Source organism: Lygodium microphyllum, chromosome 10 (genome assembly GCF_053477565.2).
Source record: "Lygodium microphyllum isolate KBCC chromosome 10, Lygodium_microphyllum_v1.1.10, whole genome shotgun sequence".
NCBI classification, from domain to species: domain Eukaryota; kingdom Viridiplantae; phylum Streptophyta; class Polypodiopsida; order Schizaeales; family Lygodiaceae; genus Lygodium; species Lygodium microphyllum.
The window spans coordinates 59982774-60003507 of NC_141144.1; the positions used below are offsets into that span (position 1 = coordinate 59982774).

At 43.7% G+C, this 20734-nt stretch overlaps 1 protein-coding gene across 3 annotated transcripts in view; it reads left to right on the plus strand.

Annotated features, from left to right (window-relative positions):
* Positions 1-657: 657 nt before the first annotated feature.
* LOC148030050 (uncharacterized) overlaps positions 658-20734 on the plus strand; it is a 171137-nt gene continuing 151060 nt past the window's right edge. For 2 of the 3 annotated variants that reach the window (XM_087686324.1, XM_087686325.1), the window contains exon 1: positions 660-1710. In XM_087686324.1, the coding sequence (XP_087542450.1) occupies positions 973-1710 (738 nt within the window). In that variant the 5' untranslated portion in view covers positions 660-972. Of the gene's footprint in view, positions 1711-20734 lie in introns of all 3 variants that reach the window. The other variant, XM_087686326.1, reaches the window with a different exon arrangement.

Here is a 20734-nt window from a genome sequence, read left to right on the forward strand (position 1 = left end):
CCTTGTAGAAAACCATAGCCAAGAAGGTAACAATAAATATGAGCACTGGTTTAGTGACCACGAATCTACCTTAAAATGATAGCTTCCTATTCTTCTAGGGTCCACCTTGGGCTACACTCTTTGCTCCAACCAGTTAGCTCTTTGCTTCATTGTGAGGCCCACAACAATTGGACACCCTAAATATATGAAAACTTGCACATGGAGGATAATTTGAGTTCAAGCAACCTAGTTTGGGACATCCTTGTGTCCCAAGTAGATGAGCTCAATTTTGCAAGCACTAAAGATGGAGCCCGAGAGCTTAGAGAAGTAGTCACATAGATGCTCAATAGTGTCTTCATAGAGTGTTGATTTGCACGTACACGATTGGTGTTGTCATATGCCACAAACTTCTTGCCTCCAAGAAGTGGAAGGCCTCTTAAAGTGCCTTGCTGAACCTTAAGGTCCAAATTGGGTAGTAGAGGAGCAATTATCATTGCAAAGAGCAAAGGAGCAATTGGACAACCTTGCTTGATTGACCCCTTGAAGTTGATGTCAAAACGGATCCTGGATTAGTTCTGAGGGACACAATAAGGCTTGGGTCATCTTCAAGAGTCCCGTACGAAAGCTCATTACTTCTATTACCTTCAGTATAAAATCCCAGCTTATCCTATCACAAGCTTTGGCAAAATCCATTTAAGCGCTGGCGGCTGTTGTATTAAACATTTTACGACTCCTTTGATGGAACACGTAGGCTCTGTTGCGTTTCCCTACGTGTCATCATCCGTGGGCATGCCCTGCATTGGTATCACAGAGGCCATTTCCTTGCAACACTGCTCTCTCTGTCCTGGACTTGCCACTGGACAGCCAGACATAGGTTTCACAGCTGTGCCTTACCCAACTCCATAAAAGCAGAGCATGGTGTGATCATTCAGAAGGTAGTGCCTTACTCAACTCCATAAAAGCAGAGCATGGTGTGATCACTCAGAAGGTATCATGAGCGCCAGACAAAGCACTGTGCTATCGAGGGGTTCCGGTGGGGAACCCCAAGACAATCATAAATCGAGCCCCTCCAAGCACGGGAGCGATGGGGCTGGCCTCTGGACGGATGGGCTTTTGTGTGCTTATGAATACATCCCCGGTCCTAAGAAGCATCTCCGAGTTGGTGGCAAATTGGACCACAGAGGCGGGCTGTTTGAGGGCAAATTCGATGCCGATGTTATCCTCAAATCGGACTCGGAGCTTCTTCTGAGCCAGCAGTCGCCTCTTAATGGAATCAGGAATGTCGATTCGGGCACTGCCGCATTGCCTGTGAGGTCATTCATTGCAGAATCTGAAGCTGATAGGAAAGCTCCTGCCCCAGAGGAAAAGGTAACTGCATCTGTGGCACATGCATCAACAGATAACACAAGCTTGAAGGCGAAATTGGAGGGAAACCGTTGGGTTCCCATTGGATGGAAAAGAGTGATTGAGCTAACCATGTTAGTACAAGGTGAGGGCGATTGGTCATCTGAAGAGCTTGCAGATCAGGATGACCTTCTCACGGTTGCTGATGTAGCAGCACCATATTGGGAACCAGCTGCTGGACCGACTTGGTGGTGTAATGTACTAGCAGGGCACCCACATGTAGATTCCTGGCTAGCGGGCTCACAGTGGCTTCATCCAGCCGTGAGGGATGCTTTGAGGGATGAGAACAGGCTGATTAGTGACAGAATGAAACATCTATTTTATGAGGTGGGATTGGTTATGCTCCTCAAAACATCTGTACAAGCCTTTCCCATGACACTAAAAATACAGAATTTAAAAATTGCTGAGTTCAAATTAGTTCTGATGCATAAAAGAAATGTACTGTTCAACCTGTGTTTAGCAAGTTACCTGGGGTATCACACCATGTACTCCATATTTCGATGCCAATCTGCAGAGTTTCCAGCATATGGGATGCATACTAACAAAAGCGTTACAATATAGATCAGACAGATGTGTTTAGGTCCAAGTTGGAAGGACTGTTGCTTTGAGGGGTCCAGTTGTGTCCCCCATTTTGGAGCAAGTTCTGACATAATAGATCAAGAGAAGCTCAATCCTTCTAGTCTCACCATTCAAACTCTCATAAGTTGCAGCATCTTGACACTAGCTATTTAACTTGCAATAGTGCTAGATGCTCCACCTTATGGGTGATCATCGTTCTCAACCTGAGAGGTGAACTTAGACAGCTTGGACTTTGCATCATTACCTATGGTGTTTCTGTTATGTGTATTGTAGTGCCAGTTGGCAGGTTGCTGATTCGGTTTGAACTGCTCACATGACACTGCCACTTGGCTGGCTGTATCAGCTGGATCATGCCAGTGCCACATGGCAGTTGCACAAGCCTAGTAGAGAGAAGCAAAAACAAGCAGCCCTTAATATGCCAAAAAATTTTAGCAGGGAAGAAGAAGCAAAGTGTTCACTTTCCTTTTTTTCAAACTTTACAAAATTTGTGTAGCTTGTGTTATGTATAGTTGCATGACCAAGTCCACAAGAAGACTATTGGTTCTCTAGCTCCTATTGGAGAGGGGGCTCTGGTTTCCTCCCATTTGAATTGGAAATGAGGGGGTAGCAAGATGTAAACGGTCCCCTAGGATCCATCCTACATATATGATATGACACATGCCTTTCAAGCACAAAGGACAAACAAACATAAGGATTGATATCTGACTCACCTCTCTAGCCACAGAGCTAATGACGGGCTCTCCCTTGAGCCTGGGAGCCTGCGGCTATGCTAGCCTATCATTTGACCCTAAGGACTGGCATCCCGTACCATAGTCCACACCCCATCTGGGTGTACAGGCAACAGTTGCCAAGGGTTTGTAGTCCAACTGTGCTGATCACAGTTGGTTGGACATAGTGCAGGTGCCTATCCCGATGTCTTGGGAGTTAGCTGTTGCCCCTTCTTCTTGATTGTTGTCCTCAGCAATATCCTTGGTAATAAAAATTGGGAAACTAACTATTAAGCGGTTGTAGTACCCCATGCATCTGGCAAAATATGCCACTAAGGACCTGATGTCAAGCAGATTGGTGGCGAATGCTGCCTCCATAGTAAGGACCTGACGTCAAGCAGATTGGTGGCGAATGCTGCCTCCATCTGCTTAGGCAAGCTAAACTGGAGCCTAAAATACCCCTCCTAGGGGTACCACTCAGGTGATGCAAGTTGGGGTGTCAATGAGAGCCGCCTGGATGGAGTCAAAAGGGGGGTGTGTATTCTTTTTTTTTTTTTTGTTTTTTTTTTTTTTTTGGGTTTTGTTTTGGGGTGGGGGGGGGGGGAATCTCCAACCAATTTGCAAGCCAGAGAAGATCCCTTTGACTGTGAGGGTGTTTGGAACAGAGTGGATCACAGCAAGGCATTGACCATAGATGTGTTGGGGGGTTGCACTGAAGCTTCTTGGTGGTGGTGGTGGACCAGCTATAATCTTGTACGTCTTCCTAGCTCCATGTGTCTGTGCTGTTGATGCTTCTTGATCATCTGACGTTGAGCATTGCTTTGGTGATCTCAGCTTTTGAGGAGAAGGTTGTGTGAGAGAAGGGGTGATGGAAGCAGGTTAGCAATGAAGAGGACGAAGTTTGCCGAGGTGGAGCTGGTCAAAGACGCTTCTTTGTTTGGATGGAGGGTAGTACCTCTCTGAAATGTATGTTGCTTAGGTGGGCAAACGAATGCTAAGACAGCCGCGGAGGTGGGCAATTGAGGTGTCTAGTAGAGTGAAGCAGGTAGTATGCTGATAGAAACATGGTTGGTAGGAGGGCTTGACAAATGAATGTGTGGGTATAGGATATGGGCTAGATGTGTTGGTATAGAGTTAGGACCAGCTGGCGCATTGGCGTAGGGAATAGGCGGGCAGTTGTGGGAGGGGCTAATGGTGGTGCTGAAGTTGGTAGAGGTGCACTAGGGGTTAATAGGCAGTTGTGCAGCCTATAAATAGAGATGGTGAGAGTGGAGGTAGGAGTTCAAGGCAATTAAGTAGAGTGGCGGACCAGGCTAAGGAGATGACACTAGTTGTTCCAATTTGTCAGCTCACATTGTTATCCTCTTAACATTAAGTCTTGCTATTCATTTAAACCATCAAAGAAAAAAGAAAAGAAAAATAAAAAAAATCTAAGATCCATTAAGTAGGCTACTTGAAAGAAAATATCCATTGCCCTTGGGCAGCCCATTGTTGCTCCCTTGGTCGGATACCTTGGTTTCTTGGGGGTGGGACCTTTCAAGTATAAAAGAGGGTAGGGGTATGACTTACTCATTGTCTTGGGTATAATCTTTTTGGGCATGAGAGGGGGTGGGGGTATTGAGCCACTTAAATTGGGATTTATACTAATCTTAAATTATAGTACATTGATGTTAGTTGTTTTTGTACACTTATTGTTTTAGTGCAAACAATAGCATATCCTCACATGGTAGCAAAGCGGTTGATCTTCTAAAGTGCATCTTATAGCTATCATGAAGGCTTGGTTTGTATGAGGGACATGAGTGACACATAACCAATTCACAATGGCTAAGCCACCTCTTTCTTGGGAACCCATGATGTCTTTTGAGGCTCCTCTAGTGAGGATCTTTACAAGGAGGATGTCACTCAGGCATTTCTCCTTGCCCTCGTTCCAACGAGAGTTGGTGGTGTAGGTCATCTTTGTGCCTTGAGCATCCACATTTGTATCATATTCTTCACTTATTTATGTTCAACGTTCTTTCATTTATCAAATACATGCCCTCTCCCTCTTTGCATTTTGTATTCTTGTTTGAGTTTATCGTTTTCTTTCTTGTTCATACACACACTGTTTTCTTAGTGCAAACTGTTGCATATCTTCAGATGGTATCAAAAATAATGTTCTTCCAAAGAGTATCTTGTGGCTATTGTGAAGCCTTGGTTCGTACAAGTGATACATATCTGCTTTATAATCGCTGAGACACCTCTTTCTTGGGAATCTGTGGTTTCTTCTAAAGGCCTTGAGGGAGCATTATGCTCTCAACAAGGAGACGACACATTCTCCATCTCATCTTCCTACAATTTATCAGATGTTGAGTGGATATTGGATGTGGAATTCCCAAACAACTTGCATAGAATATGGCTTGACTACAATCCTTAGTCTCCACTCTACACTCCGATAGTGTGCATTAGGCAGAGTATTCAGCTGTTGAGGCTGGCCATCCCTCCACTCATGGAGGACGTACCACTCTCGGGACCACTAGTGATCCATTGTTTTCATCTCAGCCAAAGATGGTTGTGAAGTCCTACAATCCTTTTGATTTGTATGAGCAGTGATAATGAGCCAAAACCCCTCTGTGTTGCTCTTGTTGTGTAGGATGCGATTGTAAGTCACCATGGAAATTACAATTGATATTGGTTTGTTAATATTAATAGAGGAGCATGCCTTAAGGTATTGGTATTACATTAACTTCTGTTTAACATGAGCATGTTATTAGTGCTAACAAGGTAACCACAAAACATTTCACTCCGGAAACATTTCACCCCTGGGCAGGTCCCAAGTGAAACACCATGTGAAACGGTTGAATAATGCATAGGAGGGAGTTTTCTTTACTGACAATGAGTTGCTAGCAGTTTGGGCACCTCTTGGACAGTCCCATGGCAGAGGATCACATACAAGATAGTGGGATGGTCAGCAGTGCAGGGTAGTGCAGTGATTGGGCAGCCACTAGGGCAGCAGGGCAGTCACCAGTCCAGGTTGGGCAGGCAGGGCTGCAGTCAGTGGACCCGCCACGTGGCAGGCAGCAGCAGTTGGACCTGTCGTACAGCAGTCCGCTGCATTTAATGCAGGCTGACTGCAGCATTTTCTTGCTTTTCTTTTTGCCTATTTTAGGCAGGCTGTCATTAAGCCCTTGTACATTTTTATGGTTCTTGTGCAGGTTGATCTATCGGCTGCCATACACCCATACAGCCTTGTACACATTTTTACCTTCTGATTTCAGTGTTCAGCATTTAGATTTCAGCATTCTTTTCTCTCTTCTTCTCTCTTTCTCCTATCTATATTCACTTCTTTCTTTCAGTCTAATCATATATTCTTCTGCATCATTGCATTTTGACATGGTATTAGGGTGGTGTATAAGGGGCTGATTGATTGTGGGCAGACCCGAAGAGGAGATTTCAGCATGACACCAAGGTTGCGTTTTCAGCATTTGAGGGCAAACGGGAGGGCTGTGTGAAACCAGCCTTCCTCCTCGGATAGGGTGGTAAATCCCCGATTACAACTTAATTACAGCAGCAAACAATAAATGAAAATCTGAAAATACAAATTTACCTATTGATCTTGGACAATGCACACCCGATTGGCCCTAAAATTGGCGCCCCTTTCGGTATTTCTTTAGCTTTATTGAAGAAAAAGTTGATTTACAACGGGATTCTTCCAATCCCTTTCGGTATTTCAACTTCCCTTGCTGTCCAAAGTGACCAGCAAGTCTTCAATCTAGTTTACCCCTTGATTCGGGCACTCAATTAGCCTTCACCTACTTCATAGACGATGGAAATGCCCCAAATTCAATGGCTGGCTAGTCCTCCACCTGAATTCAGCTGAAATTCATCTTTAATCTTGTTGAATCCAAGTCTTGGAGCTTCCAATTTCGGGACGCTTCCCAAGACTGTTGCTAAACCCTAATTTTTGCTGTAAATTAGGGTTTACAGCAGAGAAATTTGCAATTTCTCAGCTTCCAAGGGTCCAAATGCTGAGATTTTCAGAGCAAGGCTGTGAAATGGCTGGAAGATGAGAGGGAAAGTTGTAGAGAGAGAAAATTTAGAGTTTTGTCGCGAAGAATGACTGAAAATCAGTCAAGTGCAGCTGCTGCCTTGCCATAATAGCATATAGATACAAAGAACTGAAGAAAATCAGTCATTTACTACTGCTGCCTTGCCTCAACAGCATGTAGATATTGTCCCTTGTTGTTGATTGGTCTTCTTTTGCCCTTAGCTGCCTCAGAAGGTCCTTCAATGGCTGCAAATCAGACGAGTAGCCTCCTCTCTCTCTCTCTCTTGCAGGTTGAATTTATAAAAATGCCTCTCCCCAGCCTCTAAAGACGTTTTTCAATCTTACATGGGCATTTTTGACTTTCCAAATGGTTTTTTCAGCATTTTTCATAATTAAATATTAATTTTCAACCTTTAAATACTGAAAATTAATCTAATAATTATTTTGGTGTCCTAAAAAAGAATCTGATTGGCCAATAATTAAATTGACTAGGCAACTAGTCTCTGTGCCATCTTTGACCATCAGATTGGCGTTAGGTACCATTAAATGCCACTTCTCTAGTGTCACCAACTGACTCTTATGGCAAATGGATGACCTAGGCCAACAATTGGCACCAGATACCACAAAGTACCTGTGCGATACAACTTATAGCAACTTTTGCCTTTGGCATCCCGTGATTTCTTTGGGTCTCGGGCTCGTAAATTTACTTTTATCCCAGTTGCACCTCACATGTGCATCATTTACTTAATCATGTGATTAAAAATTAATCCACATATTAAGTGAGGTTTCAAAAATACATGTCCTCATGACAGTCCTCCCCCTTGAAATCCTTGCAATCGTCCTTGATTGCACTGCCAAATGCATCAAAAGCAAAGTACTACATTGGAATTTCCATAGGGCATCATAGTCAAGACAACATTATGCACTGCTGTTCAACCATTCTATATGCCCAACATATGCTGAAAATACCCAGCCAACATAACATAACATAAGACTCACAAAGAATCTCAAAAACATTCCGAGATTATCATGTGACATATCTATTTCTCATGAGCTCAACTCATCTGGCAAAACCAAACCATAGCATAGCATAACCAAGTATAAACCATGGCTAAAACATCAATGGCATCGTAATATGTGCTGATGTCCATGGAACTAGATGTAAACCATTGAAAACTGAGCATAATCTGATCATAAATTGATCACCTGCTGACCCGAGAATTAGTCACAAACTGTTGCAAATGTGACCCCAAACTCATCACAAACTCATTGCAAAAATTGACCAACAATCAGTGCAAAAACTGATGCACAATTGATCCAAAAAGTGACCATAAACGGTTCTCAAGCCGATCAAAAACTGAGCTGAAACTAATTAGAATTTTTGTCTCAAAATTGAGGCAAAATTCATGCTAAATTGATCATAAGCTGATGCAAAAGTATAGTTCCAGTGTCAGGGTGAATCTCATACTCATCTGCATACATCTCACAGTGACTAGTACACTAAGTCGTGATCTCATGGCAAACATTTTGTCAGCGTAGTACCTTGGATGCATGCTGAATACATCCCAGATCCACTACATACGAGAGTTGTCCATAACTGGAGGAGGGGAAGTGCTACCTCCCCCTTGAGCATCAGGCAATACTACGTACCCTTGCTTTGCTGAACCCGACGGAGCTCAAACTAAAGTCGGCTCTAACTGAAAGGCATCTAGGTATAGCTGCAACAACTGAGGATTGTCAGATGGGAGAGGATCGAGGTGCAGCTGAAGTGCAGTAGACAGTGTGAGAGTGAGAGACAGAGTTGAGCACGATACCCAATGCAATAGTACTGAATAGAGTGTTAGCTGAAAGTACAAATGATAACCCTTATACCTTAGGGTTATAAGGGGCTGTTCACACCCGAACACAGTAAGTGCCCGTAAGTGTGCACCACAAGCACATACAAAATAGTACACATAATCTGGGGGAAAAAACCTCTCCTACCGAGAGTAAAAAGTGCCCCAGTGTCCTAGTGATCACCCGCACACTCCCATATGAGCGTAGGCGTAAGTAAGGCGTGTGAGATACCCAACAAACCCCCCTGGAGTGAAGAGTGATCAAGTGTACAAGGATCATCCGCCACCAAAGGGCGTCAAATTCAAAGCATCGCGAAATGCTTCAAATTTGTCTCGTGGAAGAGCTTTGGTGAAGATGTCTGCCACATTGCTGGTGGTAGGACAGTAGACAAGGCTGATATCACCTGCATGTAGCCTCTCTCTGACAAAGTGGTAGTGAATCTCTATGTGTTTCGTGCGAGCATGAAACACAGGGTTCCGTGCCACTGCAATGGCACTCTGACTGTCAGTATATAAAGGAGTAGGCTCCGTAACAGATATATCCAAATCAGCAAGTAAGCGTCTAAGCCATACGCACTCAACTGCAGTAGTGAAGGCTGCCTTGTACTCAGCTTCACATGACGACGTGGCAACAGTGGATTGTTTCTTGCTAAGCCAAGAAATGCATGACGAGCCAAGAAAGAAACAATTGCCACTAGTGGAGTGACGAGTATCAAAATCACCAGCCCAATCAGAGTCACTGTAAGCATGTAACTGCAGTGGTCCCCCCTTGGCATAAAGCAATCCAAGAGCTCTAGTACCCTGCAAGTAACGAAACACACGCTTCACAGCTTGCCAATGCGACATACGAGGCTGATGCATGTACCTGCTCAAAACTGAAACGGCAAACTGTATGTCTGGCCGAGTGTGGCATAGATAGATGAGACATCCCACTGCTGGAGCATAAGTATGGATATCAAACAAATCACTGTCATCATGTAATGACAGTTTGAGCCCAGGTTCCATGGGTGTACAAACTGGCTTGCAATCCTGTAAGCCAAACTTCTCAAGAAGTTGCCCAATGTACCTTGACTGACATAATCCAATGCCTCTAGCATCATGTACAAACTGGATGCCCAAGTAATAGTGCAAAATACCCAAGTCAGACATGTCAAAAGTTTGCTGTAAATTATTTTTGAATGCTGAAATCTGATCAGCATGTGTTCCAGTGAGCAAAAGGTCATCTACATATAGACACAAAATCAGCATGGATCCCCCCTCTTTATGTACATAAAGGGTAGACTCAGATGGGCTGTTTACAAACCCCTGACTAAGCAAGAAAGCATCTATCTTTGCGTACCAAGCTCGTGGAGCTTGTTTCAAACCATATAGAGCTTTTTTCAGTTTGCATACTAAATTTTCTGAGCCTTCAACTGCAAAACCAATGGGCTGCTGTACATACACTTCTTCCTGAAGTTCCCCATGTAAGAATGCAGTCTTTATATCCAGCTGATGCACTTTCCAACCAAAATGTGCAGCCAAGGCAATCATAGACCGAATGGTCGTCATACGGGAGGTAGAAGCAAAGGTCTCCTCATAGTCAATGCCCTTTTTCTGTGCGTAGCCTTTAGCTACCAGCCGTGCCTTGTACTTATCTATGGATCCATCTGCATTCCTTTTCAATTTGTAGACCCATTTCGTACCAATGGCACGCTTGCCAACTGGCAAAGACACCAAATCCCAAGTATGATTCTTATGAATAGAATCCAATTCAGCTTGCATGGCTGCCATCCAATGCACACTATGTCGTGCATCCTCAAAACATTCAGGCTCCTCATTATCATGAGTACATGCTGCCATAACAAACTCCATGGAATGTGCTGAATCATGCAGTCGAGTTTGCCTTCGAGTACGACCAGCCAAGGGTGTTTCCAAATGACTATCTCTCATAGTCTGCGTGTACCATCTAGGCACCTGTCTTGCTTCCTGACTGTGTACAAGTTCCTGCTGAATTTCAGTTTCAGCAATGTGCTGATTTACTGCATGTTCCATAGGAGCAGCTGGCTGAACATTAGGTTCATTTGCTGAAGTACCAGCTGAATCACCAAATGTGATGGGCAGCAGCCCTTCAAAGACATCACGGGCAGCCTGATATGTATCAAAACCAGCCAAGGATAATTCTGATTTTTCATCAAATACAACATCCCTGCTGACAAAAACCTTCTTGGTCACGGGATCATAGAGTCTGTAGCCTTTGCTTTCGCTGCTATATCCCATAAAGATGCATTTTACGGCCTTGTTGTCCAACTTCTTTCGAAGTACCTGTGGAATATGGGCATATGCAAGACACCCAAAAGTACGGAAGTGGCCAACAGAAGGTTTGCGGCTGTGCCAAGCCTCAAAAGGTGTGACGGTTTTCAAGGCCTTGGTAGGGCATCTGTTCAAAATGTGGCAAGCGCACATGACGGCTTCCATCCAAAAACTATGAGGCAAACTCTTTGCCTTCAGCATACATCTGGCCATCTCCATGAGTGACCGATTTTTCCTCTCTGCTACCCCATTCTGCTGTGGAGTATATGCAGTAGTGTACTGATGGATAATGCCCTTCTGCTGCAAATAAGAATTCAGCATAGAGGACATGTATTCCCCCCCTCGATCCGAACGGAGAGTCTTAATCTTGCAACCAGACTGAGTTTCCACAAGTGCACTGAAAGCCAAAAATGCATCATACACTTCTGACTTCTTTTTCAAGCAGTAGACCCAGCACAAACGTGTAAAGTCATCAATAAATGTTACAAAATAGTAACAACCACCCAATGACTGTGTCTGCATGGGCCCACAAACATCCGAATGCACAAGCTGCAATCTGGCTGTTGCTCTAAAAGCAACATCACGGGGAAAAGAGAAACGATGCATTTTCCCCAAAATGCAACCCTCGCATAAATGCTCAGGAGGTCTCTCCAAGAGAGGTAATCCATCCAACATCTGAGTACGCTGTAATAGCATCAAGCTGCCATAGTTTACATGCCCCAAACGAGCATGCCATAACTCTGCCTCTAACATAGCAGGAGTAAGAGTGGATGTCAAATATGCAGACTGATCTACCGAAAGAGCATCCAACTCATATAACCCATGACACAGAGAACCTGTCAAGACCAATGTCATGTGTTCCTTGTCACGGACCATACAACGGTCATCATCAAAGGTGACCTGCAAACCACAACGTGCCATAGAAGAAATGGAAAGCAGATTCTTCTTAATGCCAGGCACATACAAAGCATCCTGTAGGCGGAGAATAGAGCCATCAATGGCTGTAAGCTGAATCTCCCCAATACCATGAACAGGGTATGATGCATTATTAGCACACTGAACAGACTTCCCAACGGGAGGTGCACCAAGAGAAGCAAACAAATCTCTACGAGATGTGATATGCCGTGAAGCACCACTGTCAAAGAACCAAGTGTCAGCATCTTCTGTAGAGCTAAATGCTCTATCAGCCCAAGAGACATCATAACTGCAAGTGTAAAAACAATAGTCCCTGTCTGCAACAAAGGACGCGGACTCACTAGCAGTGGAAGGAGCTGCAGAAACAGACATCCCTGACTCCTTCTTCTCTTTGGCGATGCGCTTCCTGCACTCAGTGATGTAGTGGCCAGGCTTCTTGCAGTAATGGCATTTTCCTTTCTTGGCTTGCGTGCCCCCCTGTTTCTGACTTGTCTGTGAAGTGTTACTACTACCAGAACTCTGCGAAGCATTTTTCCCTTGGCTGTTTTTACCCTTCTGCCTTGACATAAAAGCCTGCTCAGAGGCTATACCATCCACACCACTGTTCCGTCTAGTTTGCTCCTCCTCTAGAAGCAAACTGACAAGCTGAATGAAAGTGATGGGCTCTTTCGAAATCCTCATAGTGAGGTTCAAGGCAGTATGAAAAGCCAAGTAAGAGGGAGGCAGTGAATTCAATGTCGTAGAAATCAGCTGCGCATCTGAGTAGTACTCATCCACATTCATGAGTTGCTCCCGCAAGTCCTGAATTTTGTTGAGATGATCCTGCATAGAATCACCCTCATTCATCTTTAGAGTCTCTAGCTCTTTCTTCAAGAAAGAGATGCGAGTCTCATTCTTTCCTGCAAACATCTGCTCCAATGTCAACCAAGCTTCTTGTGAAGAAGCTGCTGAACGAATATGAGGAATGATAGAACGCTGAACTGCCAATGCAATCAGCGACATAGCCTGTGCATCCCGTGTATCCCAAGCTTTCTGAGCTGCAGTTCTTGGGGGAAGTGGCTGAGCGGGCTGAGGTGGAGGGGGCTGAGGTTGCCCTCTTGCACGTCCTCCTGGAGGAGGAGTAGCGGGAGCCACAACTCCCGGTCGTGCTTCCTCTCCACTGACATAATCCCACAAATTTTTGGCCACTAATACATTCTTCATCATGAAAGACCAAAGGGAATAATTGTTCCCATCCAATCGGTCTTCCTTGGACACATAGGTGAATACATCTCCTCCCTGATTTGCCATTATTTCCCAAAAGGCAATAGAGCAACGTCAATGCAGTACGGGCTGGAAATCTGCAAATTTCCAGAAATTGCAGCAAACACAAGTCTGCAATTAATGTGCAAAGGGTACTCTGTCAAAAAAAACTGTCACTGATGCACGCTTCCCAAGGTGCAATTAGTGCTCAGCAGCACTAAAACATCAAAAGCCCCAAAATTTTCTGCCCAAAATTTCTGTCACAAATGTCTGTTACAAAAGCCCCAAAATGTGCATTCAATGTGTCACAGACAGACACAGCACGTTTCCCAATGCTGAAAACTGAACCTGCTGTTCAGCACGTTTCCCAATGCTGAACCTGAACCTGTTGCACGAACTCCTGTGTAAAAGAAAAGTGCAGAATGTTACCTCTGCGTGTTGACGACGGGCACGATTCCCGAGGTAATGACTGCTGGGTACAGTCGGACTGACGCACAGGTACAGGGGTGCAGGTCCAGTGACACGCGCAGGCAGGACTGGGCGCGCGCTGGGCAGAGGAGGCGTCTGGTGCTGCGCGCTGACGGACTGACAGGCGCAGGCAGGACTGGGCAGGAACAGACGGCTGGGGCAGAACTGGCGGGGGCTGCAGACTGCAGACTGAAGACTGCTCTGAGCTGAGCTCTGATACCAAATGTCAGATGGGAGAGGATCGAGGTGCAGCTGAAGTGCAGTAGACAGTGTGAGAGTGAGAGACAGAGTTGAGCACGATACCCAATGCAATAGTACTGAATAGAGTGTTAGCTGAAAGTACAAATGATAACCCTTATACCTTAGGGTTATAAGGGGCTGTTCACACCCGAACACAGTAAGTGCCCGTAAGTGTGCACCACAAGCACATACAAAATAGTACACATAATCTGGGGGAAAAAACCTCTCCTACCGAGAGTAAAAAGTGCCCCAGTGTCCTAGTGATCACCCGCACACTCCCATATGAGCGTAGGCGTAAGTAAGGCGTGTGAGATACCCAACAAGGATGGTCTGCCAAGTCATCCTCTTCCATCCATTTGGCATCCATTGGTGAATAATTCTAAAATTTCACCAAGTATCTCCTGGAAACTTTACCTTTGACCTTTCTTTCCTTATGTGCCAAAATCTGCTCAGGTATCAAAATCTCATCTAGTTCCTCAACCTCAGGCTGAATTTCAGCAGCCAGGGCCCAGGCACATCCTCTGGCACATCACCATGAAAAGGTCTCAACCAATTGACATGAAAGGCATTATGTATCCGCCAATGTGGAGGTAATTTCAGCCGATATGCCACATCGTTGATTTTCTCCAACACCTGGAAGGGCCCATAGTATCTCATACTCAACTTTGGATACAATCTTTCTCTTCCTTTCATCTTTTTTAGCCCTGCTTTTTCAAAATGCAGCAATACATAATTACCCTCTGCACACTGCAAATCACATCTGTGTCGATCAGCTGTCCTCTTTTACTTTTCTTGTGATCTCTGAAGTGCATATTTTATCTTTGCATAGGCTATATCCAAGTTTTCCACATAACGATCAGCCTCAAAGATCTTATCCTTAGTTTGCAGAATAGGTGGTACCTTCTTGCCACCCTCAACCACCTCAAATGGAGCTTTGCCCGCAGAACTATGCACTGTGTTGTTGTAAGCAAACTCAACCAAGGGCAAATATTGCTCCCACTGTGTCTTGTGGTCTGAAACATAGCACCTCAAAAGATCTAATACTGTGGAATTTGCTTCCTCAGACTTACCATCTGTCTGGGGATGGAAGGATGATGAGAATTTCAGCGTGGTACCCATATTCTTAAACAAGCCCTTCCAAAATAAACTAGTCATCTGGGGGTCTCTATCACTAATGATCGACTCTGGCATACCATGATACTTAAAGCTGTGCTGCGAAAACAATCGTGCCATATGATCAGCCTTTATTTTCTTCTTGACCGGAATGAAATGGGCTTGTTTGCTAAACCTGCAAATGATAGTCCATATTCCATATCCCATCATTCCCTGTAGGTGTCTTAGGAAGCTAAAAAATAAAGTCCATTGAAATGCTTTGCCAAGGTCTATTTGGAATAGCCAAGGGTTGCAATAAACGCGGCATCTTTTGCCTATCGTGCTTTACCTTTTGGCATACGATGCATGTCTTAACAAACTGTTCTACATCATGTCTCAAAGCTGGCCAATAAAAGAAATGCTCCACTGCCTTGACCGTGGCATCAATACCTCTGTGTTTTGCATATGGAGGAACATGACTTTCAGTGATAACTCTAGGCCTTAATTGCTTTGTGACACAGTTGTCCATGCATCATCAGAAATCCATCTCTTAGCACAAAGTGTTCATGCCTTTGGCCATTGCAAAGCTGATCATAAACATTAGCAAATTCCGAATCAGCAAAATTTGCTCTTTCATGGCATTCAACTCAGTAGTGTGATAAACCATGCTGCTGGCTGAAATTTGTGGCTTACGTGACAATGCATCAGCCACAACATTCTTTTTACCATCAATATGTACAATCTGAAAATGAAACATACAAAGAAAATTTACCCATCTCATATGCTTCTTTGACAACTTTGTATGCGTCAGAAAGTACCTCAAAGTTTGATGGTCTGTCTGCACTGCAAAATCAGCCCTCAACAAATAATGTTTCCACGTAGACAATGCATGAATTACAACTAAGAGCTCTTTCTCATAGACTTGCAAATGCTTTTCTGCACGGTGGAGAATTCGGCTCTCATGAGCCACAACTCGGCTGTCTTTCATAAGAACAACTCCAATGCTATTACTACATGCATCACATTGAACTATAAATGACTTTCTTAGATCAGGCAACACAAGCACAGGGTCTGAAGTCATCTGTTCCTTCAACTTTTCAAATGCTGAAATTTTCGCTGCTGTCCATCTAAATGGCACATCCTTTTTCTGCAAGGTATACAATGGAGATGCAATTTCAACAAACCCGCGTACATACTTCTTGTAGTAAGAACATAAATCTAAGAAGTTGCGGATCTTATGCACATTCCTCAAAGGTGGCCATGATCGTATTGCTTCAACCTTTGCAGGGTCCATGCGAATACCATCAGCCAATACAATATGCCCCAAAAAGTGGATTTCATGAAAGAAGAATTCACTTTTCTTGTCATTAATAACCAGCCTATTGTCACGTAGTTCATTGAACACAATATCCAAGTGCTTTCTATGCTCCGCCTTATTCTTTGAATAGACAATCATGTCATCAAAGAAAGTGCCCACAAATCCTATATGCGGCCTGAAGATACGATTCATCATCTGATTAAAAGTGGCAGGAGCATTCGTAAGTCCAAAAGGCATAACAAAAAACTCATATAATCCAAAAGATGTCCTAAAAGCTGTCTTAGGCACATCTTCTGGACTAATGCGTATTTGATGATACCCACTTTTCAAATCTATAGGGCTAAATATGGTTGCCCCTTGCAATCTATCCATAACATCATCGATCCGAGGAATTGGAAAGCGATTCTTATTGTGATTTTGTTCAGAGCACGATAATCAATGCACATACGCCATGAACCATCCTTTTTCTGCACCAAAAGCACTGAAGAACAAAAAGGAGATGAGTTGGGCTGAATTAACTCTTTTTCTAACAGCTCATTTACCTGAGTCACAATCTCCTCCTGTTGGGCTGCACTGACTCTGTAGGGTGGCTTATTAGGTGGGCTACTTCCAGGGATAAGATCTATGCCATGATCTTTTGGCCGTTCAGGTGGTAGCTGCCCTGGAAATGATTAAGAGAAGCAATCAACATACATTTTCAGAAATGACATGCGATCCTTCTCTAACTTAGACATGTTCCCAACATTCTCACTATCATCTTTATCCTTAGTAAAAACCAAGTATGCTGAAAGATGATTTTTCATTACTTTAGAAATGGCAACTGCAGATACAACAGGGATAGATTCACCTTTTAACTTTACATCAAGTGTGAGTACCTTTTCCTTATGCTGATTAGTGATCTTTTTTGCAGGGAATCAATCATTGCATGCATACGGTGACACCATGGCATACCAAGCAATACATCACAATCCTCGAGTGGAGCAATGAAGAACTCTTCGTTGTCTACATATCCTTGTATGTGCAATCGAAGCTTTCCAATGAGCGGTGTGAAAGGCTCTGCATGGCCTTTACATGGCATTCCAACTTCCCCCATGGATCCCATCTCATCCTCTTTGATGCCTAGACAGGCGGCCATGTCAACAGAGATGAAGTTGGCTTATGCACCATTATCAAAGAAAATCAATGCATGCTGATCTCTAATTTTGCCCCATGCTCTGCACAACTCAGTAGCATCATCATTGGGCTGATCACTAATAACATCGGGTACCAATCCCACTGATGTTTTGGGCATCTTTCCTTTAGAATCTCCCTGATTTTTTGATTTTCCAACTTGCTGCCTATTGGGACAGTCCCTTGCAATGTGACTCTCTTGTTCACAAATAAAACATTTATTTGCAACTATCAATTCCCTACATTGTGTCAATGTTTTCGAGCCCTTTCTTTGTTGTTTTGGCCTCTTTTCAAGCTGATTTTCAGATCTACTCCTTTTCTCAGCCTTAAACAACTTTTTATTCGGCTTCTCCCCACTCTCTAGGAAGCCCAAATCCTTCCCATGCAGCAAACCATCGGCTGTAACAACAGTCACTATAAGCTGAGACATGCTAGACACATTGGATTTAATGCAAAAATCCCTGATTCCTTTGGGCAGCCCACAAACATATTTTTCTACTTGCTCATGAAGGGGTACAGGGCAATAAGAAGTAATAGGCAGCAATGCATCCGAAGCTTCTTATCATATTACTCCAAATTCTTACATTCCTTAGCATCCAGCTTATTCCAAGTTGTCATGATGTCCACCTCAAAGGTACTTGTCAACCAATTCGATTCAAATATTTTCTTGAATTGTACCCACGTTGACGGTGCTCTACCTTGCATCAAAAGAGTGGGCCACCATTGTAATGCATTCCCTTTCAAGAAAGTGACTGCCTTTCGAATCTTTGAGGACTCTGTGAAGTTCCCCTCCCAAATAGGCTGTATCAAACTGTTGAATGAAAGTCAGTTTTCAGCCTATCTTGTACACCGCTGAAGGACTGAAACTTCACTCATTTTCCACCCTTATCATAGTCTTTAGGTGGCCCTTTGGGTGTCAAGTTGTCATACACTGGCTGCTGCAAAAAGGGCGAATTTGCTGAATTTACATCAAAACCAACGCCAAACAGAGCATTTACATAACCAACATTCATTCCTTGAGTCCCATAAGCATTTGAGGGTGTAGATGTAGTACCAAACATACTACTTGGTGCCCCAGGCATCAAGCTAATGCTGCCATACATAGGGTTTTGCATATTTCTAGCCATACCCGAATACATTGGGCCTCACACTCTATGCATTGGTTGCTGCATACCATAGGGATTTGTGACATACATTCCTGTATGCGTTCCTTGTCCAACCATAGCATGAAAAATCGTGCTTCCACCAAAATATCCCGGCTGCCCCATCATAGTATACACGCTTGGCTATCCAAAATCCATTGGATTGGCACTTCCGCGATGGCCTTGCATTTGCATTCCTTGCCCCGTAGGTATCAACTGTTTTATTTTATTAGCATCTTTGGGAGCTTCAAATGAAGGGTTTGGTATTAACTACAAATGTCATGCAGCCATCTTCGTCAAGCTCCTCATTCTTTTCATTGACTTCATATCCCTTGATAGGTACATCATCAAGAAATGGAAGAGTAAGTTGTGGAATAAAGTCCCTTAAGACTTTGTGCATGGCATTCATCATATGGGCTACTTAGTTTGTTGCACCTTGTGGTAGAGTGCACATGCAGACCAATCCAAGAGGTGTCTTCATTGTGGTAATGTCTCAGCTTTCTAATGAAAGCTGAAATTGGTCATATCCTGAATATAGGTTGCCCATAGAATAAATTGCTCTACCTGCAAAAGCTTCAGCGAAATCATCAACAATTGGACTTGTGATTGACATGCTGACTAAGGTTGCACACCTTATTCTAGTTAAAACAAACTATAAAGCCTCAGACATTGCAAGGTTGTTTATTAAGGAGATATTCAAGCTACATGGGTTACCCAGAAGAATCATTAGTGATTGTGATTCTCTCTTCACATTACACTTCTGGAGAGCTATCTTTGAAGCCATTGGGACTCAACTCTATTTTAGCACAGCCTACCATCCCCAAACTGATAGCCAAACGGAGTGAGTCAATCAAGTTATCGAGGATATGCTTAGGGCGCATTGCTGTCGCGAACCAAAAAGGTGGATTCAATACTTACCTTTGGTGGAATTTGCTTACAATGCTTCTTACCAACAAAGCATTCAGATGACCCCTTTTCAAGCATTGTATGGTCATGATTGTCGAAGTCCCCTAAACTTCTCAGATCCAACCTTGAGGGTTGAAGCTTCAAGGCATATGGATGACCAAATAAAGTCAATAAGACAGGACATCCAAGCCGCCAAGGACAGACAGAAGGTATACGCGGATTTGAAGCGTCAAGATAGAATCTTCGAGGAAGGAGACATGGTCTTCATTCGCGTACGCCCAAAGAAGAGTTCCCTATCCTTAGGAGATTGCAAGAAGCTAAGTCCAAGATATTGTGGACCATACAAGATCTTCAAGTGCCTAGGACCTAATGCTTATAGACTGCAACTCCCGGAGAACCTAAAGGTTCATAATGTATTCCATATTAGCCTATTGAAGAAGTATGTAGCTAATCCTAACCATGTACTTGATGACCAACAAGTTGTAATGCCTAGTCAAGGAGTCCTTGAACTACGGCCTGACAGGATCTTAGATGTTAGGGAGAGACAACTGAGATCCAGAACCTTGAGAGAATGTCTCCTCCAGTGGAAAGATTATCTCGAGGAAAAAAAAACCAGAGAGCATGTAGTTGCTTCCCCCTCCCATACATCAGATTGTGCATTTGGAAATAAAAGTCCATGTATTCATTATATATCAAAAGCATTTACAAGGGAAGTTTAAGTTCTTGCAACCTAAAGCGTGGCCGCAAGCAGTAGGCTCAAAGAGATATCATATATATACAAGAAAAGAAGGCCTCATGAGGAGGTATGGTGCTCCTCTACGAATCTAAAGAGGAAACATCTTCGCTAGTACCACCATGGCTACTAGCGTCGCTATCCCCCTCCTCGCTATGCTCCACATCCGGGTTCGCCTACACACACAAAAGATCAGGGTTGCTTACATAGACAAGGTGGAGAAAAAGTTATAATTAGCTATACTTTTAATAGGAAAGTAAGAAAAACATACCTCCTTTGATGGCCTGGTTGTATTGGTCCTCAGTGATGAGACCCTCCTCATAGAAGTGAAGCTATGTCGCTGCGCGGTTATGGCCTCGATGGTAACCTACCTCTCTAGGAGTAGGTGTCCTACCAACGATGGTAGTCTGCAAAACATTTAGATATATACCAAGACGCCTCAGCCATGCAGAGATACATCTCCCTAGAGAACAAACATATCATTGACGGAGAGTTTTCCTTTCTCTACTCTCACTTTCAGATCACTGACATGTTTCCCTTTTATGGGACACTATTTCATTTCCTTTTCAGTCTTATAGGCATGTTTTTCATCTTTTTTCTCGTTCTAGATGAGAAACACACCATCATTGTATGTACTGCTCTGGTCTCATAGGCCACATTGGCCTTTTAGAGACGTTAATATACTCTCTCT